Source organism: Tympanuchus pallidicinctus, unplaced genomic scaffold, assembly GCF_026119805.1.
Source record: "Tympanuchus pallidicinctus isolate F22 unplaced genomic scaffold, pur_lepc_1.0 scaffold19, whole genome shotgun sequence".
Taxonomy (NCBI): Eukaryota; Metazoa; Chordata; class Aves; order Galliformes; family Phasianidae; genus Tympanuchus; species Tympanuchus pallidicinctus.
In genome coordinates this window covers 5966802-5992877 of record NW_026294710.1, presented here as the reverse complement: position 1 = coordinate 5992877, position 26076 = coordinate 5966802, and the positions used below count along the sequence as shown (strand labels likewise).

Here is a 26076-nt window from a genome sequence, read left to right as displayed (position 1 = left end):
AAGACACAGCTGATAATGCTTATTTAGCCAAGTAGCATACTTACGTGTTCTCTCTTGCATATGGAAATAAATGACCATATACCACCAACTAAATTATAACATACTAACTATTACACAGTCTGTTGCGTGGTTTTATCTTCCACTTCCTAGCATTAGCCCAGTCCCCTGTGCTCTACATCCCTAAGCTGTTTCTGTGATTTGTAATTCACAGAGCTGTAGTCTGAAGCCCTGCATCTCAGTTTGACTTTGTTTATATATTTCTTGTCTCCCTTAGCATAAATCATAAAGACAACTTAATTGGTTTATATTTCCGAAGCAGTTTGAAATGTGAAACGTTGTGTAAGTGTTCAAGGTTGTTATTACTTTGTGACTCTTCCTGAGCCATTTTCTTTCCAGAATGAAAATTAAAGAGAAATTATTTGCCATTTACAAGAGTAAATATGGTGAATTCTGTCACAAGTAATCACTCAAGTATCACAAAAAAAAAAAAAAAAAAAAAACCCTCTGTTTCACAGAACTGCATTTCTTAAACGCTTGAACTTTGCATCGTTTTCATAACACTGTAAATCTATTAACATCACTGGAAGTATTTGAGTTGCGTTCATGTGGAAAGAGGATTGGGTCTTTGATATCTGTATCTGTAAGGGAGTAGTCTTGTGAAAGTATAAAGGTTCTAGTAAATACAGATCTTTCACATAGGTTTTGCTATAAATGAAACAATCATCCTTTTGATATACTTAGAATTTGAGATTATGATTTTTTTCACAGCAGGAATGTCTATAATTGCATCGGTATTTAAACTATAGAAATCTTACAGATTGCTTCTCTCGCAGATGCATATTTTAAGGAAAGAATTTACATATACCTAACTGATGAGGTTTTTCAAGAATAACATTTTGTCTTTTTTGTAGGACCTGACTGAGCATTACCAGAGAATTTTTATCAGCTGCAGTGTTCAAAAGCTAAAGACAGACAGAGACAGATGTTTTTGCATTTAATTCCCTTTGTTGCTTCACTGGCTCACAGGGCAGAGTCAAGAGGTATCCATGACTAAGTAGAAAAGTCTTTTACCCCAGAACAGGATTTGAGGATCAGGAATGAAACAACCAAGCAAAACAAGGACAGCCAACAAAAAGTAGCCTAGGGCAACACAGTGTGTCAATGGGAAAGAGAGAGATAAGAAACACTTGGACAGTTGTGCATGTTGGCTTCAATCTGTAATGACTGTGCAGACCACACATCAAAAACATTTGGCTGTCCTTGATAGAGAACAAAAAAAAGATATAGGACAGATTTTTCAGCTGTTGCTTTTTTTTTTTTTTCCCCTCCCTCTTTAGTTGAAATTTTTAAACAGTCAACCTGGTAAACAACAGCTTGTTTGCTCTGTTTTTAACTATTTGTCTAACCACCTTCAGGCAACTGTTAGATGTTGTCTCAGAGAGACAAACTGAACGGTGTGGTTGTGTTTTAATATCTCTTGTTTCCACTGCTTATCAGCTTTCACTAGGGAAAAATCTATTAGCTTTGTAGATTTCTAGCATAAATTAAGTACAAAATTTGGACCATCGACTACAGTAACAATTAACTTAGTCTGCACTGTCAACTTCTGCATTTCTCCTGTTCTTTGTGTGCAGAGATCTTTGGCCTCGGGACCATAGTGTCTATTTGTGCCTGAATACCATCATGGCCAAGAAATGAGTGGGAAGCACCTAGATACTATGCATTTCCACAGCAATCTTATTCATGCCCAGATAATGTGTAAAATTAATTGTGACATATGACAAAGGGCACATACTCTTGTGGCTGTGGTGCTTTCTTGATAATCTTGAGGCCAGTTTCCTGGTGATCTCGTAGCTGAAGCAACAAGGGTTTATTTAGGATCTCACATTGTGCTCCTCAGTGTGCTGTACCTGATTGAAAGTTATCCTCCATTCTGCTGGGAAGAATGACATTGCGAATCTTATTATTTCAGGTATTTAATGAAGAAAAACCTAGAAATGGCCCAATTATATAGTTTAGGAATGAGAAGACTCAAGTGGGCCATCTTCATTCATTAGAAAATCATAGAATTATAGAATAGTTGGGGTTGTAAAGGATGTTTAAGCACCATCTACTTCCAACTGCTCTGCCATGGGTAGGGACACCTCTTTCTAGATTAGGTTGCCCAGAGCCCCACCCAACCTGGCACTGAAACTTCCATGATCACACATGGATCCAAAGCTTCTCTGGGCAAACTATGCTTTATGACTCTCAAAAGGCAGACTTTCTTCCATATGTAATCTAAATCTCACCTCTTTAGTTTAAAGCTGTTACTTTTGGTCCTATTACTACACTCCCTGATAAAAAGTCCCTATCCCTATCCTCTTGGCCCCCTTTTGCTACTGGAAGGCCACAATGGAGTCTCCCCAGAGACTTCTGAACAAGCCTAACTCCTCAACCTTCCTTCACAGGACAGGTGCTCCAGCCCTCTGAGCATCCTCATAGCCCTCCTCTGGACTCACTCCAACAATCCATGATTGCTTCCTTCCCTACTTAGTTCTTCTTTAACCATGTGATGAAATGACACTGGGAAATATCTATTACATCAAAGCCTAACATTAATTTGCTTGGTTCTAATCTGTGTGTGCAAGAAGTCTATCTTGGACAATCTGCAGATGCCTTCTTAGGCAAATAAGACAAAGATTTCCTGCGTACCTCTCTAACTGATAAGACAGAGTTTTCCTGTAGCAGCTTAAATGAATGAATACAAAAATTACAGGGATATATTCTTTCTGGAAGAAGAAAGTTTGAAGAAAATGTCAAACAGCCTACAGCGCCTCACTGAGGTTGTCAAAAGGGAACCGGGATCAACAGGTTTCCAATCATAAATCCATTAAAATGCTACTGTGAAACTGTAAATATATCCTTATAAAATAGGCCTGTGAAATTATTTCCCTATAAAAAGGGAAATACAGGACTAGTCCAACTTGAGGAGAATTATTCTAGCATGTTGTTTCTGTCAAAAGACAGTTAAGGAAGTCAGCACTATGAGACATCAACAAAATACATTTCATGAGAAGGTGGGAGTTTCAGATTAGCTTTAGTGTCATTCTTTGAAGGGTGAGGTCGGGTGATGGGATTCATTTAAAATGTATAAAATACAGTAAAATAGTTACTAATATATTTATCAAGCTGAATTGTTGCACAGTCTTGTTCCAGTGTTCTGCATTCATACTTCTGTGATTCATGTTTGTAAAGTTCCTTAAATAAGTTACAGTAGCCTTTTAAGGAATGTTATTTAATCTTTCACTTCTGTTACACTCAGTGTAAAATCAAAACTTGAGAGCTAAAGGTCTCTTTATGTTTCCTGGCAGCTGGGAGATGTATGATGATGTGCAGTGAGCACAGCATCTGATAAACAATCATCTCCCTTCTAGGCCATTATTTAAAATTGATTTATTCTGCTGCTCAGAGGGAAATACAGACTTGAAGAATATCTTGGAGAAAGAAGGTCAGGACCTTAATCTTTGTGGAGCAAGCCTCTTCCTTTCCCATAGCCACCTCCAACTGAATTTAACACCGGATAGTTTATAGCTACTTTATCTGAAATGTATTTCCACCTTCAATCCACAGGATTCTAAGGTCTGATGAGAGAACAGTTATTTCCCAACGGCAAAAGATTTTGCGTTCAAGAGAGCTATTTTTATTCACCTGGCTTGGACTTGGAAGAAATTAAAGGAGTGATGAAAACAGTTCAAGCAGTATCTATTCTTTAAAAGTGAAATTGTTCTTTCTCCTTGATTCTTGTACTTCTAGACATAACGCTATGTGCCTAAATTCATATATGGGACTGCTAATAGCTAAAAGATTCAGTAACAAATGAGGAATGCTGAATATTTCTAGGATAAAACCACTCTAGTACTTTCTTAAGAAAAAAAACAAAGCTAAAAGAAAAAAAAGCTATATAAAATGGAAGAAACATGGAAGCAAAGATAGAGAAAAGTTTGGAGTCTGAAATCTCCAAAAAAGAGTGAAGCACAAAGTAACTTCCCCAAGGAAAATGTGTATTTTTAAATGCATATTAATTCTGTATGTCTTAATTTGGATGTCTTCAAAATTTCTGAAAATCTGATTTGATTCAGACCACCTCCTATACAGATATAACATACTGCATCCGTTTTATAAGAATTGATTTGCTACTAATATTCTTCATGAAAAAAACCCACCTGATTAGGAAACAGAAACAATCTCACATATTCTTACTTCAACAGCCTTTTCCCAGTCTGTCTGGAAAAAAATAGTTCTTACTGGGAACGGCTGAGGTCCTGGAGCAAGAGAAGATGAGCTCATCTGTGATGTTGGAAAGTTTGACAGCCTGGCTATCTGCTCCTGTATTTGTGAATTTAGAAACTTCCTCTGCTATTGCATTCACTGGCGGCCAGAACACTCTTGGGCAAAAATCCGCAGCTATAATTAGTGATTTAATTTTAATGTAGATGAATAGACAATCCTGAAGCCAGTTATTAAAATGTCATTAGTTGACACAGAAGTTAGCATATCTGCCTAATGTCTGTTAGCAGAAGCTGCAGAGACCAACCTAAATGAGAATGCTGCCTGGGGAAGAGTCACAGCAACACAAGTCATCCAAAATCTCCCTGTCTCTGGAAAACAGGTGGTGAGCTCTTGTTCAAGCATTTGTAGGGAATGCATTGGTGATGTAAGAACAACATTTTCTTAACACTGCCTGTCTGTTGTAGCAGAACCCTGGGATTTCTGGAAGATCCTGAAGCCATAGAATCATCGTGGTTGGAAAAGACCTCTAATATCATCTAGTGCAGCTGTCACTCCAGTAACGCCATGCCCACTATTCCTTTAGGGTAGCGTTGGCCCTAGCAAAATCCCAAAACAGTAAGAAAATAGCAAGGATGAAAAACAGACTTTATAAAAAGTAGTCCTGAGGTTCTATATATCCAACAAGTAGGGAATTATTTCATGTATTACTAATTCTGACACAACACCAAAAGTAAATAAATTTTACTTTTAATTTTTAACTCAGATGTTAATGTATCAGCAAGGGCCAGAAAACTAAACAACCTGGATTCAAAAGCTTAGCTGGAAAAAGTAGGGAAAGACTTCTCTGGAATCTTCAGTCACTGGCTGAACATATAGAAACTGAAGGTTAGCTGCGAAGTTTAACTGTAAAGCAAGAACAGCGAAGAAGTTTAGAGGTGTGTTCAGAAATGTAATCAGAGAACACTTAATAATAATTTTTGTTTTCTTAAATTTTGAGAGGTCTACTTTTTCTGACCTCTCAATATCACAATCATCTTGAGCAAAAATAATATAATTGAGAATCTGAAATGAGAACAGTTTAGAAGGCTTTATTTTTGAATCCCACTTTAGCATCAACACTAGGCAACTTTGATCCATCAAACAGCACTGCAGAACCATCAGGAAAATGTATGAACCCAAGAACAAAAATCCACTCACTCAACCTTACAGCGGTGATTAAAAAAGCCCTAATTATAGTCTAGTCAGCTGTCAAAATAAATTACTCAGGGTGAGTAGGTGAAAAGAAGTTTGTAAGACTTCCTTAAGGAGGTGATAATTGTCTTGAATTTTGTTCAAATACATCACTAATTATATTTTAACAATGTCTATGTACTGTTTTCCTCTTCGGGAATCTTATAAGGTGGTTGCAAGAATTTCAAGAGAAAGCTTCAACAGTTTTAAATTATTCTACATTTGCACTGCAGAGCAAGTTTTATGGCATACTAAAGAATGGTCTAGATGCCATGCATAGGTAACTAGAAAAAACAGAATAAAATAATATCATGTGAATGTGCTGATTGATTGAACCACAAGTATTTACAAAACCGAATCAATCCTGTCTACTTCCCTGGTAAAGCAGTGTGTGGATCTGACAGAGCAGTGAAGTGAGGGCATGGTAATGTCACATGGTTGGCCCCTGGAGGACTACACAGAGTTCATAAGGTCCATGAAGCCCTCATTTAAGAAATATTCAAAATCTGTTGTACACAGATGTCATAACCTAAAAAGAAGGTGTCTGCAACTCATTCACCTCGTTTATACTGAACATTTATTGCAAAGTTTATGAGACCACAAGCTGCTTATAATCAATCTTGCACTGCTGATTATGCTGCCAGTGTGTTGGGGCTACTCTACGTAATATTAAAGTCACAGCTTTTCATTTCTTCTGTCTTCTGGAGCTTGCCAAAAACATGCACTTAAAATTGCATCCAAAGAATGCTCAATTCTCTGCAGTTTAGAGAAGACGTAATCCTACTGTCCCAGGACTTACATTCTATGGGCCATTACAGATGGAGATACAGTTTTTAGATCTCTTTTCATTGTTATGTTGTGCTGTTCATATTTTTTTTAAATGTCATTTTTGTTAGCTTTTTACTATCACTTAGATGATGTTAAGGCATCTTTATTACGTGAGGACTGCTCCCAAAGTAATGCCTCCCATTCTGTTATGTTGCACTATGACATCAGAGGTGGATGTTGGTGGTATGGCAGTAGGAGTTGAACCTTCTCACCAACATTCCTTTAGATTTTGTTGCTGTGTTACAGATGGCAGCAGAGGGATATCTGATGTGGAAGTGCATATGAAGTGGAAATGTGTCACTGAATTCCTCCATGCAGAAAGAGTGGCACCCATTGACATTCATTGACACTTGCTGAACATTTGTGGAGATCAACCAGTGGATGTGGGCACAGTGAGGCAGTGGGTGGTGCATTTCAGCAGTGGTGACAGTGGCAGTGGGTCACCTCCACTAAAGAAGATTTTTATGAGTGCATTATGCAGGATATTGTTCATAGCTGGTGAAAATGCATAGCTAATGGTGGTGACTGTGATGAATAATAGTGTTTTGTAGTTGAGAATTTGCTCTATTTAGCAGACTTATTGTACTCTTTGTAGCTGTTGTTTACATAGAGATAATGAGGAGGCATTACTTTTGGAGCTATGTAAATAATAATTTGAAAGCTGCTTCTTGATGTATGCAATGGGCCTCAAGAAATTAACAAATGCAGTTATCACCTTTGAAACAAATAATTGAACATTCTCATTTATTATTTTAATTAGAAGTTTAGCCAATTTTGCTTACACAAACTCTGTGTACAACTTCAATGACTTGTTTTTCATGCGTATTTGTGATCAGTGTGTGATCAAATATCAAATGTACACCTTATATCAATAATTGGACTTCATGCTACTTTCCTCTTAATTTAGTATCAATAGTTGGTGGCCATATAAGAAATATGAGGAAATTTAGCATTTGCAGTTACTGTTCTAATAACTGAAAAACAAGATTTGTCTTTTACATTTTGTTATGGCTGACTCACACAATTTTGACTGATACTTCAGCAACTGAAAGCTATGTAAACAGTACAGACAAATCAATCTAAATGAGAGAGCTTAGTAAGCAGAAGTTGGGGTGTATTTGTTGCCGGATATTGTTTCATCCAACTCTGAAAATAAGTGTGAAAAGAAACGTGTATCTCATTCTGGGCATAGAATCTGAGTCCCAGATCTGAGTTGGAAATATTCATATTAAAAGATTTCAGCTCTGGCACATCTCATGCGTGATTATTCGTTCTTGCTATCATCTCCTAGTTCCTCAGCAACATCTTTATTATTTTGTAACACATTTTTAGACTAGAATTTTTGTTTGTTAAAGGAGAGCAGTGAAGCTCTGGGAACTTTTGAAATATTGCCATTCCTACAAAACCTGATTGTTTCAGGCTGGACCAGGTACTCAGGCTGGATGGGGCTCTGAGCACCCTGATCTAGCTGTAGAAGTCCCTGATCATTGCAGGGGAGTTGGACTAGATTGACCTTCAAAAGTCCTTTCCAACTCAAATGATTCTATGATTCTGTGAAGACGGAGATTCAATCTGGCAGAAAGCCCTCCTTCCCCTCACTTCCCTTCTTTCGCTCTCTGCAGAAGGAATAAAAGTGAAATGTCCCACTCTGTGCCACGTATTTGATGTTTTCATATCAGTATAGGGAACATTGCTAGATCTGAGCTGTGTTATCTCTTAAGCATGATGACTCTTCTGCTTCCGTACTTACACCAAAAAATATTTTTTCTTTCCCAAAGGGCTTACCATTTCTGAGGAAACAAGTTCAGATCTATTGCTTCATCATCAAATACTTTATCGATAAAAGTTGTACTACTTCCTGAGATAGGTGAGCTCAGGTTAAGAAAAAATACAACGGTGTTAGCCTCTTCATTTTTTGTCTTTTGTGCTCCTCTTGATTTCCTGATCTGTTCTCTGTCACCAGGGCAAACCTCCCCAGTAATTTTATCTGACTCTTGGCAGATCAGGGAGACCTTTTCATACAGCTTAGGAGTGGCAGGGAACACTCGGAAGCTGTAACTGTGGCTTCCAGGCCATTTCAGCAGCAAAGTCAGGTAGGTTAGGTTAGACCATATCCAGTGTTCAGCTGCACTTGGAAATAGGAGCACTGAGACAAGCAGGCACAGCAGTGAGATAGATTAAGCAGGGTGGCATTTCTGCAATTAAATACTCACTTTGCACTGCCTGTCTGTATGAAGGCTTTTAGCCAGGTCTCATGCAAAGAGCTTAGCTTTAGTGCTGCTGTCTTCAGCTGACCTCCTGCCTTCGTGCTGGGATGGCAGGGAGCATGCACACATTTTCTGAGTGCATCCAGGAGATTCCTGAGGAAGAGGGCAGCAGTACTGAGCCAAACCAAAGGGAACTGTACCCTGCACCCGTCTCCTACAACCCCTTAGATGTTAAAGCCAGTAATATAAGAACAGGGAAGGCATGCAGAGATACATCTCCACTTCAGCAGTCTCTATTGTATGGAACACTTGATTCTGGGTTTCTAATTACATTTAATAGACTTGCACAATTCTTTCTTCTTTGTCTTTGTACTGTTGCTTTTTGACTGTTTCTGTGATACTGGCTGCATATGGCAGTGAATGCCACTATTTCCTCATACTATGAAGGAAAAAAAAAAACAAACCCACATTTCCTTTGCTCATTTTAAATCTGTTAATTTCATTGGCCATTCTCTTGTTCCCATGCAGTGAGAAGCCAGGCATCCATTCATTTATTTTCTAGGCACTTTCCCAGGTTTCTCCTGATTTTATACATATCTGCCATATCCCCCTTCATTGTCTGTTTTCCAAGCTGAAAGATCCAAATCAATTTAAGCAGTTCCAAGCTTTAATTGCCCTTCTTTAGTTCCCGCATGTAATTTTTGAGAGGCAAGGACAGGAACAGCAGGCAGCATTCAAAAGGGAAGGTACTATAGAGTTTTACGTAATACTGGAAAGGTGTTTTCTCCTTTGTGCTCCATTCCTTTTTCCTAAGCTTCTACGTGTTTTTTTTTTACCACCAATAAGCGTAACATCTGTTTTCTCTTTCAGTAAGCTTTATTTATTTATTTTTTTATTAATTCATTGGCTTTTTTAAATTGAATACAATTGAAATTACTTCTTTGGTGTGCTTTTTGTACATGCAGGAAGCTGAACTGCAGTGCCTTATTATAAGTATTTCAACAGCATCAATTTGAATCTATCTCAGGCAAGATAAAAGAACTGCTTTTATCATAGCTTTTCCAAACACCATTGGAGCAAAGGTTATGTTGTTTAAAAATTTAGTCTCTGCATTATGCCCAGATATGACATTTACTTAGGCTATATGAGAGGAAATGCCATCATTATAATGTTTTGTCTTCACTGACTTGCCTAACACTTTACCACTGAGGTTGGGAATTCCATAGCAAGCCCTCTTGTGGTAAGCTCAAAGGCTCAAAGGCTTAGCTGAGGAATTTCAAGGCCAAGATACACTTTCTTTTTTTTAATGCAGGTTATAATTGACAAAGATTCTATTTTTTCTTTTAATATAGCATTGTTCTTTCACTGAAATGCCTAGTCCTCATCCTCTATATATTTTTTCCTTTGGAACTCCATGGATTTTTTCATTATTTTTAAGATAAACTGATTATGTCAAGATATGTGGTCCACTATGTAATTTTTATTAGCACTACTTATGAATGTGTTTGATATAGATACAGATAATAGTCCAAAACTCAGTTTTAAATCAATGGTTGGTTGACCATAGAATATACAGTCTTATGTCAGAGTGCATAAGTTGGAAATTGCATTAGATTTTCAGTTAGAAACTGAAAGAACGTAATCTATTTTGGATTCTAATGTTAAATGTCCAGTGTTTCTGGGACTGTCCAGCCTAGAGAAAAGAAGACTAAGAAGGGACCAGTGCTTATAAATACCTAATGTGCAGGAGTCAAGTGGATGGGGCAAGGCTCTTCAGTGGTACCCAGCTACAGAACAATGGGCACAGACTGGAACATAGGAAGTTCCATACAAACATCAGGACAAACTCCTTTACTGTAAGGGTGACAGGCTGCCCAGAGTGGTTGTGGAGTCTTCTCAATTGATATTCAAAACCCACCTGGGTTGAAGCAGTGTAAGCTACTTTCTTGGGAGCCTGCTTTAGCAAGGGGCTGGACTAGATGATCTGTAGATGTTCCTTTACAACAACTACAATTCTGCAATATATCATATTCATGGACTTTTTTTGTTATGACTTTTGTCTGTCTCCCAGTGATGCGTACATTCAGTCAGTCAAAATGAAGTGTTTAATACCCAAAAATAGAATGAGCATACCCTTGATTTAAAATGTCTTTTATTCTTAATCCTCTTATCTACCATTCCGAATATTAGCATTAGTGCTAATTACTACTGCAGCAGCTTTCTTTTGACAATGGCAGAACTAAGAACAAGAGGATAAAAACCAAGGCACCACACTTTTAAGTTCAGTTTGTATCACATCAGACCTATAACCTTTAGATTTCTGAGCTGATATTTATGAAATTGGTGGACAAGTTTTTTAAAGCTTATGGCAGCACTTTGACTTTCAGACTGGTAAAAGGGTTTAGGTTACAGAGGAATTTTCTAGATTTGACAAACTTTTTTTTTTTTTTTTTTTCAAAATATGTACTGTTTCAAAATATGTACTGCTTCTTACCAACAAAGACATTATTGTTCTTACACAAGTAGAAAACTAGTTTTTCAATTTAGCTGTGCTTTGACCACCAGTTTTCAGGTATTCTCAAAATACCCCAAACAGGACAGTAATTGGACCTTCAGAGCTTGGAAGTCTGACAGTGACCAGGTCTGATTTTGGCATTTTTTGGAGATATGGTTTTGCAAGCACAACAATGTATATTTCCCTTCCTCTTTTAGACCCAAAGTCCCACTTCCCTTCTTTAGCTCCCTTAATCAGAGAAACTAGAGCATGGGAGGACAGACAACAGCTAGCCATGTGAAGGCACAGCTCACTCCTCACTGACATCTGGGTTCCATATTATACCTGCTGCCATCTCATAAGATCACAAAAAAATCTTCAACAGGTCAGTTTTTCATTCAGCCCTAAGCCAGTGAGCATGAAGGCCATTTAACACGCTAAGTTCCTGTAGTGTATTACAATTACAGAAACAGCTGTTATGAATAATATTTTGCTAAAACACTGTGAAAATTCAAAGTATTCAGTACTTGTAAGTCTGCTCAGTTACTTACCCATATTGAAGTGGTCATGTGGCTGAACACTGTAATTCACTGGGAACATACAGGAATGCCAGAAATAATATTTACTCTACCTGCAAAGTACCTCTTACGATGCTTTACTGCACAGATTAATGCAGTTCTGTGTCTGTTTTACACTCCTAACGTAGATGAAATCATTCTTGCAAGTTAAGTTATTATTTGATTGAAGTTCTAAATTGTGGTCTAGAAACACATTCAGCACCTTCCTTAGGTAGGTGCTTTTTCCTCTGGAAAAGTATCTCAGAGCTAGGCAGTATATTTACTTTCCCCTATTAACTGTGGAAAATCTAGTGATAAGGCACGTGCACTGCCCTTCAAGGTAAATTTTAGATGACAAAAAATAACTTTGTATAAATAGTATGTCTTTATGTCTTTTATTATTCTTTATATTCTCTTCCTCAAAGGACTCACTAATATTTTTCAACATTCTTTTATTTAATTATGTTAATATTTTGTTTTTAACCATACACATTTGAGCTACCATTTTTGAGACTAGACATGCTAAAAATGCAAGCAAACCCATATAGATAGATAAGATCACACCATAGTCCATCCAATCTAATGATCCTTCTGACAGAAAGTGGATGATTCAGAAGTTGCCAGAAATTTCATGAGACAAATAGAGAGTAATCTGTCAGCCACCTTAAATCTTCTCAGAGTTTCTTAGTACTCTGATAATTTTAAGCCTCAAAGCATAAAGTTTCATCTTTCTTTGAAAATACATTAGCATTAACTATTACAAGAAGGTTCGCTTATGAATAGCAAAATTTTGACAAATATGAAAAATGAGATAGTGCAGGTATTACTGGAAACTGCAAATCTCTGTATCACTGAATAATTATTTGCTTTCCAAGCAGGTAATATAATTTTAGGAGGTATGAAAATGATGTAATTTGGTGAGTAATCAATATGTTTGTGGTCCTTTTGATGCTCCTTTTGATACAAACTCTTGTATTGTGGAATAAATGTTAATTTGTCTTAACTAGTAGCTTGAAATGAGAAAACAGCTCTGATATGTTGCCTGTTTCTTAGGTATTTGGGTGAGAGAAATATTAATTTACCCTGTTAAACTTCCAAGAAGTATGAATTTATGAGCATGATTTTTTCACCAGTGTTGGCATCAAAAAAACACTATTTCATGAAAATTAAGGTTTTAACTTGGTGGAAAACTTTTAGAACTCATATTATCTCATGAACTGGATCCTACAGCAGAAAATGCCATTAATGTAAACCAAGAGAAAGAGAAGTAGCAGATTGACCTCTGTTAATTTGTGTGGTTTAATTTCTCTTGTCTTTCCAGACAACTATTACGGCACACCGAAGCCTCCAGCAGAACCAGCTCCATTATTGGTAAATGTAACTGACCAGATCCTTCCAGGTGCCACTCCTGGGGCTGAAGGCAAACGTAAGAGGAATAAGTCTGTGAGCAATATGGAGAAGACAGGTATTGAACCACCCGAGGAAGAAGAGGAAGAAAGACCTGTGGTCAATGGAAATGATGTGACAGTAACACCAGGTCTGTTCTTACTTCTTACTTTGCAGTGCATTTCTGTTATTCACAAATTCCCCAGTTATCTCCTACAATGAGAATATGTATGCTCAAGTAAGTCTTGCATAACTGGAAGCCAGGAATTCTGAGTGAAAGAATCCCTGTCAAACATTAAACAAAATGCCTCACCTCCATTTTGGAGACTCACTTCAGCTACAGTCAGGTCTTCCTGTGAGCTCATCGCCCTGAAACCACTCTACAGTCTGAAGGGAAAATGATTGCAGTTCTGATGATTTGTTTTAGATTTGTATGTTAGGAAATCAAACCCAAGCACCTTTTTCTCTTTATTGACCATAGAAGGAGTCTAGAGAACTGCAATTTGATCAAATTAATCCTGTCTCGGTGCTTCAGGTTTCTTTGTTCTCAGAAGCTGATATTCACTGCAGAGTTAACTAGGTTATTATAAGGGGAACATTTATAAATTGTTATTAAATCTTTGCAATGTATGAGTAAAGCTGTCATCACATTAATAAATTTGTGACAGTGCTGATGAAACTTAGCAGGCAACACTATCAAGAAGGACCCTTTCCAGCAACATTTCAGATGCTGCATAAAGCTGATAAGGGTTTCAGATGTCTAAAGGCAACTGTTGTTTTACCTTTTGGATTATAATTCTTCAGAAAAAAGGGGCTGAAGATACAGACTGGTATCCTGAGTGAGAGAAGCCCAGGCTTTTCCCAGTCAGCTTCCCTTTCAATACTGCAGCGAGTCAGCATTTCAAAGTACTTTATCCTTCTGATTCTGAAATAACATGTAAGAAATTACTTTTTCTTCAAGTAGGAAATTAAAGAATTAAGACATTTATATCTCTGAGAAATACATAACTGTGAATTATTCTTGGTTAACTTAGAAATTCAGGAATAAATGATTGAAATAGAAGTCTATAATGACAGCCACACATACAAGAAGATAAGGAATTCTATAAACATGTGGGTATCTGAAACAATAAATCCACTACCTAATTTCTTAAGCACTGCAAAAAGGATTTTCATACTGCAGATTCTATGTGTTCTTTTCTTCTCCTTCTGCATTGTAAAGTGTACTGAATTGGTTATCCTTCCACCACAGATGTATTTGTCACTTGCTTTTCTGTAGTAGCTGACTAATATTATGTGGAAGTGCCAAATCCATCTCTGTGTCCAAAGGGCTGGCAGGTAGTGGTGTGGTGGGAGTGGGCCTCATTCTGCACACCAGAGGGCTGCAACACGACAACCTGGAGTTCCTATCACATTGCTGTTTGAGCCTCGCTCATCCCTTCCCCACATCTGCTGGCAATGCCCTGGCACTTAGTGCCTTTCCTATACAGCTCAGCATAAATGGGTGAAGCCCAGAAATCCTTACATAAAACATCAGCACTGGCTCTGTTGCCAGGATACTTCCAGCGCGACAGAGGCAAAGGCAGGATTTGGTGTGTGATGTGTATTGTGGAAATCATTAGGAAGAGCATTCTTTGCAGTTACTTGAAATGTGCCACTTAACCTACCATTGCTCAGGAGTAATTTCTGGTGCAGTGTTTCAGTTCTAGATGGATCAAGGGGAGATGTGTACCTGCTTTTCTCCTTGCATTGTCCACCACTGATTGCATCTCCCAGGCAAATTCTGTGTGATCAGAACAATGACTAAGCAGCTGCTGGCATGCGCTCTGTTAAAAAACCAAACACACAAGCACTGGAGTACAACCTCTTTCCTCCCCCTCCTCACCCCCCACAAAGTGATTCCTGTAGGTGTGGCCAGCAGAACAAGCAGTGCCTGTGTTGGTGCTCATGGTTTCATAAGCAGGGTTTTGTTGTTCACTCACACTGATTGAGGACTTTGGGGATTGTAGAAAGCAGCTCTGTACAACATGCTGTGTTGCTTTTGTTGGGGTGTGTAGCTCCCACAGGCTCTGTTACTGCAGTCATTTTCTCTGTCAACTGTCAGAGCCTTAGCTGCCTCTAGAATGTACATGCATTTGTCATCTGTATCTTTGAACAGTAGGGGAAAATTGAATGTGTTAATTTTTGTGTGTTTTTTTTGTTTTGGTCTGTTTGTTTTTGTTGGTTCTTAGAAAGAAGCAACTAGGGCAATATGTTTGTTATTTTAGTTTGTTTAGAAATAAGTTCTATTCTAAATTTCTCACTTACAAATGGAGATTTTTTTATTAAATATAAGGCTATTAGGACATCTAAGACATTGATACTTTTTTTACAAATACTCAACAACTCTACATCTTATTAACTGCCAAAGTGATCAGAGTGCTGGCCAGGCAAAGGGCTGCTCTAATACCTAGGACTGCAAGGCAAAAGAGTAGCAGATCTAAGATGAATCAAAGGAAATAAACCTGTGTTTATCAGGCCAATAAGCAATATCTGTAGATGCAGAGATCTTTATGCCTTGATTCTGATTTTTCAGACCACTTTTCAGTGTTTGTTGAGATAATAATCTATGCATGTGTAGAGTTTTATAAGTAGGATTCAGTTTTTCAATCACAGGCCAAAGTTCCCTTGGACTTTTGTACATAGACAAACTGGTCCATATGCATAATTGTCTTCTTGTTAACTTGTGTTGTAAAATGTGTTTTTTCTTTCCGATTTTTGTCACTTATCCTCATCCTAAAACCCAACACGAAACCAACTTTAGGGTGAGGTGTTTGGCCATCTTAAGATGACATCTCAGTCCTTAATCCCAGATCAAGTACTGTCAGCACACAATAGTATCTCATGAGAAATGGATTGTATAGTAAATGATGCATTTAAATGTCTTAGTTTTTGCTAGAGCTATTTATTCTTTCTTGATAGAAGGGAGAAAGATTAACAGAGCATAGATGTTTGAGGTACTCCTTTTAGGTACTACCTTTACAACCTAGGATGTTTAGTTCAGCCTAGAAATATACAGGAGCCTGGGTGGCTAGATTTAAATGAGAAATCCCACTACTTGCAAAACAGCAATGACAGAAGTAATCTGTACTCAGCTATTGAAATGGCCAACTCTAGAGTTAGTGCTGGGTTTCCCACTCCTAATGCAATTTCTGGAATTCTGGTTGTTCTGAGTTAGGTTTCTGCCATTCACTGATCTGGATGAGGTATCTTGCACCTGAAAAACCTTTTCTGATGAACACTGTAATGAAATCAAAGATTTTTGCAAATATCATGACAATAGTGATAAAAAGATGCTCTGTCAAACAGCAACCTACTTGTCAGACATTCAGATTTCACTACTGTTGTTATTGTGTCTGCAGAGAATTAAGTCAGTCTTCTTCCCAAACAGTGTCATGATCTGACACTGTGCTGGTCATATTTGCTTCACGCTTCTGACTGATGAAGTGTTTGTCATCCAAACTACAAAAGAATTAGTGTAATGTCAGAAGAATGTTTATGAATGTATAATAATCTGACATTACTTGGGAATGGTAAGTTGCACCCAGAGAATGGAAGTTCTGGCAGGCTCAAATGAAGTGAAGGATAAGGTATGACATGGAGTTTCAGAATGATCATTCCATGCCTTAGGTTGAAAATGAAGCAAAAGTCTAAAATCCCAGTGTTGTCAGTCACCACACAAGGTGCAGCAGTCCTAGAGAACAGTTTAAACTAGCTCTTTTATTATTGCATAGCCATGGCAGCCAGAGGAAAGAAAATAAAATAGAAGGTACTTAAGAGCCATGAGATTTTTTAAAATATCTAAACTGGTATCCATTAAAAGAGGGTACATTTAGATTAGATGTTAGGAAGAATTTTTTTTCCTAAAAAGATGAGGAGGCAATGGAACAGATTCCCAAAGAAGCAGGATGAGGTGTCCCAAGTCCATGGCATTATGGCTGGAACTTGATGATATTTAAGGTCCCACGAAGAAAGATGTTGAGCAGTACCAGTCCCAGTACCACCAATTCTTGAACCCACTTATCACCAGTCTCCGCTCGACATTAAGCCACAGACTTCAACTCTTGGACTGTGGCCATTCAATCAGATCCTTATCTTACAAGTGGTCCATCCATCAAATATATGTCCTTCAATTTAGAAACAAGAATGCCATGCTGGACAGTGCTATGTACAGGTCCAAGCAGATGACTTCAGTTGCTCTTCCATTATCTTCTAATGTTGTAATGTTGTAAATTTGACAGGCATGATTTGCCCTTAATGAAGCCGTGTCGGCTGTCAGCAATTGCCTCGTTGTTGTCCTTGTGTGTTAGTATAGGTTGCAGGACGATCTACTCCATGGTCGTGCTGGGCACAGAGGGGAGACTGACTGGACTCTAGTTTCCAAGGTCTTTTTTTTTTCTTTTTTTTTTTTACCTTTTTAAAAATGGGGGTTAAGTTTCCCCTTTTCCAGTCAGTGGCAGACTCCAGATTGTCATGACTTCTCAAGAATGATGGATAGTGACTTAGTGATTTCATCTATCAGTACCCTCAGGACCCTCAGATTCATCTCATCATATCCTATAGGCTTGTGTATCTTCAAGTTCAACAAATAGCCAAAATATTGTGTAAGGGCTGTATAGAGAATGTATCATCTCATCCAGTAAAATTTTTCACTGCTGATATTTGAAATACTACAGAGATGGACTTAGACTATTTAATGTTAGGAAGTTAAAGGTCCCTTCCAACCCAAGCCGTTCTATGATTCTGTAACTTTTTTCCCCAGTGTTTCTTGTATTCTACACATGGAATAACTTGCTGGTGTTTTGCTAGTGCCTATTCTGCCACTTCACAGAACACTCTCTGAGATACTGTGCTAAATTATTTTAGAAAACTGGGCCATGTAATCTGTTTTGTAGTAGACGACTTCACTTGATGAAAAGTCAATTGCATTTTTCAGTGACAAAAGTATTTCTGGACGTGTTAGGGTTTGTATTTGTATCAGATGTTATCTGATGATAGATACTTGTGCTCTAGCATATTACTATACTATTTCAAGCTTTAGTTGTACATTTAAGGCACTACCAATTTTTAACCAGGACTTCTGCTTTTTTTATCAAATAAAATATTATGTAAGAATATATGTAAACAGGAAAAAGGAAAAAAAAAAAAAAAAAACCAGCAAGGTGAATATGTACGCTTTCTGGAATATATGAAGGATAGATACGTGTAGAAAAAGATGAAATACCATTGTAATGCTGCATTCCAGATAACCAACAAGTAGGACATCCATTGTGTACAACTAAATGACATTAAATGACATTAAGTAATGCTTCCGTAATTGCTTGAGTTTTATTCACAAGATACTTTTTTATTACTAAAACAAACTATTAAAAATAATGATTCAAAAATTAATAACTCACGAGATTGGCTTTAACATAATTATATTTTTAACTGTTAAATAAGCATCATGTACCTCTATTTCCACCTTGTTTTGATAGCAAACTCTGAGACAGGCTGAAAATATTTCTTGTAGTCCTCAAGGTTTAATTTTCACATTTTTTTCTGTCAGCTTGTTAATATAGCTATCAAAAGCTAAGAATCTGACTTCTTCAGACCTGTAGAAAATAAGATCCTGAGAAAGAACACATATTACAGATATCATGCTAAAATCCTAGGACATAGCAATATCACCATGCCTATCAGACCAATGGGCTGGCCGTTATTATTTACACTGCACACATACTTATTTACAGTGCACACATACACCAAGTTTATTTTTTCTATTGCTGCCACATGTGCTATCTGACTTTATATCTTGACCTCATTTAATCTGTGCATCAGTATTCCCACAGTAGAAATGTGGCCAGGACTTGTGTAGAAAACAATTCACAGTGCTCTCAATGACGCTTAAAACAGATGAAGATTCACTTTTACTTTATAGAGATGAATTTATCAGCAATTACATTATCCTTTTCTTGGTGCATGTAGAGGTAATTTATCCTCCATAATACCAAAATGCCCTGCATATCCACCTGTTCGAAATTAGAAATAAAAAAAAATTTCCATTGACATTAAAATCTTGAAAATGGGCTCTGTGCTTCTGCTGAAAACCTTCTGTAGATGAAGATGAAAGGATCTACATTGCATATTCTTTCTCACTCTTCCTATGTACTATGATGCTTGCTCTCCTTTTGGAATAGTATTATTATTGACTAAGCATAATGGATAAATGTCCCTCACACATTCCTATACCTCTGCTGTATTTTTGTTAGGAATCTCTTTTCTCTTTCTAGACATTTGCTCCCCACCTCCATTTTTAGAACTGATTGTGGCATTTTGCAGCAGAATTTGGAAAGCCAAACAAGGGGAGGTTTGTGAGTGGCACATAAGCAACAGGTGACTCCATCTCCCCTTGGATCCTACTGCTTTTTTGTGGGATTCAGCTAAGCCAAACTTGCAGCTTGCACTTGTGCCTCTTGCTAATTCATTTGTTCCCACAGACAGACTCACATTTCCCAACAGCATAAAATACTAGTAGCAAGTAGTTAAAATACAAGCATTTAGCAGCATGAGCTGCATGTGGCTGTAAAGCTTTAGACCATCACTCTGAGACATGATCTAATATATGTGTCAAAAGCCTTTTTTTTTTTTTTTTTTTTTTTTTTTTTTTAAGATAATGACAGCTAGTCTACCATTTTCTGTAAGGAACAACATCTGGTACTCTGTCAAAAAATAAAAAAATAATAAAAGAGTTTGGCACAATTCCTTCGTGCTAAATCTTGACAATTATTCACCACCTCCTTTGAAGAGCTTATGTGCAGGTGGTTGGACTGCTAGTCCCAGTGTCCTTCTAGGAATTAAAAATAGATAGACATGAAGTTTTTAGGTTGGATATCAGGAAAAACTTCTTTACTGAAAGGATTATTAAGCACTGGAATAGGCTGCCCAGGGGGGTGGTTGAGTAACCGTCCCTGGATGTGTTTAAAAGTCATTCAGATGTAGTGCTCGGGGTTGTTAGTTTGGGTAGTACGGTTAGGTTGTGGTTGGGCTCTATGATCCTTAAGATCTTTTCCAACCCGGGCAGTTCTATGATTCTGTGATTACAGTTTCATTAGCCGTGCTTCTCCTTTTTACAGAATGACTTCATTGTTTTGGAGGGAGATTAGGTGCTCAGAAATTAAGAATCTAAACTATCTAGAAACCTAAAATATAGAAACCAAGACTTTCTGTCCTTCTGAAGTTTCTTGTCTCTGTAGAATCTCAAAATGTGTATTCACTACTAGCCATGAGTCTGTTTCGTTGTTTCATGAAGTAGCCTAGGTTTCATTTCATCAGGCTCTGCCAATTGCAAATGGCTGCTTCATCTAAATTATACCTGACCCATTCTCTGTCCATTCTAATCTGATTTCTTTAGCCCAACTGTTGACGTTACTTATGTTAGTCATTTAATCATAGGTAACCTTTTTGCAGTAGTGACTGAGGCAAAATGAGTATTAACTGCCTTGTGGTTTTATATTTGTCATATGTTATCAGCTTTCCTTCCCACGTATTGGAATGAATCTGCTTTTAGTCTTCATATTATTAATGTACTTACAGAAAGTTTTCTTGCTACTTTTCATGTTCCTGGCCATATCCCATTTTCTAGGCTGCTTGCTCTATTTTACTGTTACATGGCTGTGTGTTTTTTTTCAAGTGCTCATGTTGAACAATTTCATTTTCTTTTTAGCCTTTTGTACAATCCTGTGATAGTGAGCAATTGGAGAGCATTGTTCATCTCCTTTTCTCGACCCTAGCATTTTTTCATTGTATTTTCTTCTCTTTGTGTTGCTGAGGAGGTGAGGTAAGAGTGTGGTCATCCGTCAGCCAGCCCACTCATCTCAATATGTAGGGTCATTTCAGCCGACTGAATCACAGTCAGTGGAGATTCAGCAAATACATTCAAAATATGAACTTATTTTAGCTGTAGTTCATTTGGTCAAATACAGGGGTCTTTTCTGCTTCAGTGTGATCAAGCTCCACTTAAGCGCAGCAGAATACAAGGATCCAGGGTCCAAGGATGAGAGCCTCTCTCATTGAAGCAACAGATTCCCATCCCATTTTTGGAGGAAATGGTAGGTAGATAGACCAAATGATACAAACACATGGCTACAGACCAGTCAGCCAAGTGTATTCATCCCAAGGATGAGGAAATCTCTTCAGTAGAACAAGTTATCTCAAGCATCCTTTCTTGGAGTTAGCAGTAGTAAGACAAATAAAGTAATATCAGTGAGCACTAAAAGACCACGCACTGAAAAAAGGTTAGGAAAGGAAGACTTCTTCCTCCATACGTTCTGGGTCACGACGACACAGAATTACTGGAATGGACTGCCCAGGGAGGTAGAGTCACCGAGCCTGGGTGTGTTCAAGGAAAGGCTGGATGTTGTGTTGAGGGACATGGTTTAGTGGGAGCTATTGGGAATGGGTGAACGGTTGGAGTGGATGATCTTTTAGGTCTTTTCCAACCTTGGTGATTCTATGATTCTATGATTCTATACATAGGGTATAGGAGGCATTTGTCATTGTGGAAAATCCCACAGATTATATTGGGACTGAAATCACAACCACTTTATATATGGCTTAGATATAGCTGTGAATTAATGAATGTCCCATTGTTTTCTTTACCTATGGATATTATGTGTGCATTCACTTTTTTAATTGAAAATGATCTGTTTTCTGCAGCAAAACAGGGTATTTGCTTGATGGATGTGTATTCTGAAAAGTTATGAGACACAAGACAGTATCTCTGCTGGATACGAGGCTGTGTTTTGCTCAGTGTTAACTGCTGAAGGAAGGACTCCTGGGACAAAACAAGCAAGAACTCTTTGGCTCATTTCTTAGCTCTTTATTAGTTTCTTGTTTCAGTTTGTTTTTATTGCTTTACTTTCTTTTATTGTGTTCCAGATAAAAAATGTATCATCAGAGGAACTGTTGTGTAAATCCAATAATTTCTCTTTTTTTTAAAGACGCAGTTCGTAGAATGTTTGTTGAAGACTTGCACCCAGTATATCATCCATCATTAATTTAAATATCCAAAAACTGTAATTCTTCTTTTCTTGTAGAATCAAGTGAACATGAAGACAAGAGCACAGGTGTCTCAGGTGAAGTATCTTCTACCCAACCGTGCCCTGCACCAGGATATACTCAGCCTGAAGAAGCAAAGGAGGATATGGATGTAACAAAACAAACAAAGCCTGAAGAGAATGATGACTTGGGCCCACTGCCTGATAACTGGGAAATGGCTTATACAGAAAAAGGGGAAGTCTACTTTATTGAGTGAGTGTTATTTCTTTTCTTTCTAGTAGATATAGTATATTTAACTGGGTGGTGAGATGGTTTGTATGGTTGAGTGGAGCACTGCTCTACTCTAAAACTCCATTGATGTTATGGCTGTCAAGGCTCCCAAGAGACAAGAGACAATTACTACATTAATCTGGAACACAGGCCATATGAGGAGAGGCTGAAGGAGCTGGGAATGTTCAGCCTGGAGAAGAGGAGGATCAGGGGAGACCTCATTGCTCTCTATAACTTCCTGAAGGGAGGTTGCAGTGAGCTGGGGGTCGGCCTCTTCTCTCGTGTCATTAGTGACAGAGGGACCAGAGGGAATGGTTTCAAGCTACATCAGGGGAGATTCAGGCTGGACATGAGGAAGTATTACTTTTCAGAAAGGGTGGTCAGGCACTGGAATGGACTGCCCAGGGAGGTGATGGAGTCACCGACCCTGGGGGTGTTCAAGGAAAGGCTGGATGTTGTGTTGAGGGACATGGTTTAGTGGGAGCTATTGGGAATGGATGAATGGTTGGACTGGGTGATCTTTTAGGTCTTTTCCAACCTTGGTGATTCTATGATTCTATGATTAATGATTTACATTGAAGCATACTGTTGTGTTGTTTTTTTGTAGTAGGTTACTGGATATTAACACTTCGATAACAGCAAGTAGAGCCATCCTGTCTTCTTTTCAAAGCAAAGCTTTTCTGCTGTGCTGAGCTGTGTGGTCACTGGAGTCTTCCTTTTGTGGACAGAGGGATAGGGTTGAGTTTTGCTGATTTAAGGGAAGAAAGATAGGAAAGCTGAAATCTAACCAGTGAATAGTAGATGGAGACCATGATACATTTAGAAATAATAAAAGGGATAATGGACAATGAGGAGAATTAATGTAGAACATGTAGAAACATTTTCCTGGTATGGTATATGTACCTATTGCTACTGTTGTTAATTAGCCAACTCACTGAATGAATGGATATGAAAGCTCCTTCTTCGCTAAGTGCAGTCATTAATACACATTATCAGAATAAAAATAGAGCAAATGAGTGAGTTCATATTATCTCATGTTTCATAAAAAAAGTGGAAGGAAAAGCCAGTACAGTCATCTGCACAACACTGCTTAAAGAGGAAGCAGTAACATTCATGTTTGCTTTAAGGAACTGCCTCAAACAATTTGGAGTGTTAGCCATTATTCTGATTACTAGTAGGTAAAAATAATGTTTGGCTATGTCATTTTTATTTTAAGTCCCTTATTTCATGTAAGATTTTGTGACAATCTCATGAAGCGTAAACAGATGATAAGAATAAAGTTTGTGTACATTGTTTTTTCTAAACACTGACATGACCAACTATAGCTTCTGGCGAATGTAAGGCTGAAAAGAGCAGTAACTGTTAAAACATAAGTGTCTTTGTTGAAAAGGGCAAAAATGTGCTTATTCTAGAAAAAGAATAAATATAGTAACTTTGCCCGAGCAAGCAGAGAAGAATTAAAATGACTTCAGGGTAAGCATAAACCTTTGTTTCTTTCTTACCTCACTACTAATATAGAATTTTTCTGCATATATTGAATGCTCTGGGAGAGAACACTGAGCAGTCTGAATTATATGGTACTTTTGTTTTACTTGATGTAACAAAAGCCTGTTATGTTTGAGAGATGAGGTTTGGGGTGCAATCACTAACACACCCAGCTGTGAAAGTGGCAAATACTGAAGCAGGCAGTTTAATAGAAAATAAATAAGTAGTTTGTAAAAAATGCAGTGAATGAGAAGAACCTTGCCACTCTATGCAGCAGCCATTCCACTCCTCATATTCCTTTGATGTTACAGTTTACTTCCTATCCTGAAAAAGCTCTGATTTACACTACCATTCTGACAGTGTACATCATTCACTTCCACTAAATGAATGTTATGTAAAATAAAGAAATCAATCAGAGGTACAAGCTGGGTAGAAAGACTGTTACAAGAGCTCTTTACTGCTGGAATTATATTCTTGAATAATGTTATTGCAAAAAAAATGTGGTATTTCATGTCTGTAATTGTTTACTAGAATCCCAGTAAAGTAACAGTTATTTGATCATCTGGGTTTTCACACTGCAGTCTTCACAGGGTTAAGTTGGAATGCAATGCTGTGGGAATGCTGTTAAATTGCCTCTTTGTTTAGAAGTCACTTTGGTTAATGGCATAAAGAGACTCCATTTGCTTTCTGGAAAAAAAAAACGGAAAGATAAAAAGACAACAAAAACCTATTTGTCTAACATCTCCCCGAACAGTAGTAAAGATTATTAAATAATAGATGAAAACCAAACATTTTTAAAGTGTACATCATGATGGGTGTAAAAAAGTCATACTAGGCAGCGTCTTTTATTACTTTATTCGAGGCTCTTGTGAATTGTGGCTTTGAACCCCAAGGACTTCAAGCCGTAAGCTACCTCAAGTTCCAGATTGTCACAGGTATACTCAGAGGTCTTAAAGTGAATGACAGCAATTTCATTCATTCGTTTCAAGCTAATACTTAAAGCTTGCATCTGATTTCATTTATCAGCACTCCCATCAGAAGCAACGTGGCAGATTTACAGAGAGAGGGAGTGTCTTCAGGAGAAGAAAGTTAACTGTAGGCGGTATTATTTATTTGTTAATCATTAACGGCCCAGCTAGCATTTTATAAAGCACACTGGAAGGAATTTCCTCTGCTTTAAGCTCTAAAAGAAAAAATCAAACACCAGATTAACTGGATAATTCAGAGGATGTTGCATTTTAGAGTATGACTCAGTTTGTTTCTTTATTTCTTTCCCTTTTTTTGACATAGGTGCATGACCCTGTGCTTACCTTTATTAGCATTCACAGGAAGAAGAACAGGAAGAGCGTAAGAGCATCCCTGCCCACTGCATAATACTTAGCACTATTTTTCAGGAAGAGCTACTTCAGTACATTTCTTGGGTTGCTTCCAGCCTCCCTTACATATGGAATCAGATTTTTAAATACAAGTACATTCTACACGAATAGGAGTTCACCTCCAACTTTTACTTTCATTTGAAACATATGCTAATGGGAACATGCAATAATTAAAACACTGTATATAAATTAGAATATCACCAGAAAAAGAATCCAGTTCTAATCCTTCCTCCCTATTTTAAATAGAGATGATGAGTGTGACTTATTTTGATGCTTATTTTGGTTTAAATTGTAGCTGTCACTGATTTTTAGTTTTTCCGTCTCCTGGGGTTAAGGAAAGGCTGAAATTCCCCATAGCCTTCAGACTTCACCTTGCCAACAGCTCTCAATCCACGTACTAGAGAGAGGAGCCTTGTATTGTCCTTGCAAAGTCAGCAGACATTGGCTCTGATGGATCTCAGGCATTCGATGTTTGCTGTGCTGTCCCAGTGCAGTGTTGAAGGGAATGTAAAAGAAGCAAGTATCTTGGTGCATTTACTGTAATAGGCAGTCAGCCTTAAATCCAGCACTCACTCAACTCTCATACTCCATCGCTTCCACCATTACATCATAGACCATCCTGTAAAAATGGTCTGTCGTGGTTTTTATGAGACTTATTTCTAAAAGGCAGGATCAATTTTGCCTCTCTCTGCAGCCCTCTCCACCAAGGGAGCAGAGCTCTCTGGAAGGATTGCAAGGTGCAAGACGTAAGCCAGGAAGAGCTACCTGTCATCAAGCTGAGCTACAGCTAAGCCTTAATGAATTGTCTCAAGGACATTGCATAACCCATAACAAAATCAATTTTACTTAGTCTGTTCAAAGCACTTCTTTGCTAATACAACATTATTGGTTGT

At 37.8% G+C, this 26076-nt stretch overlaps 1 protein-coding gene across 7 annotated transcripts in view; it reads left to right on the top strand.

The window, feature by feature from the left end:
- The window catches only part of MAGI2 (membrane associated guanylate kinase, WW and PDZ domain containing 2), a 699053-nt gene that overhangs the window by 442660 nt on the left and 230317 nt on the right, over nucleotides 1-26076 (top strand). For all 7 annotated transcript variants that reach the window (XM_052680840.1, XM_052680841.1, XM_052680839.1 and 4 more), the window contains 2 exons: nucleotides 12910-13125; nucleotides 22091-22304. In XM_052680840.1, coding sequence (XP_052536800.1) covers nucleotides 12910-13125; nucleotides 22091-22304 — 430 coding nt within the window. The remainder of the gene's footprint in view (nucleotides 1-12909; nucleotides 13126-22090; nucleotides 22305-26076) is intronic.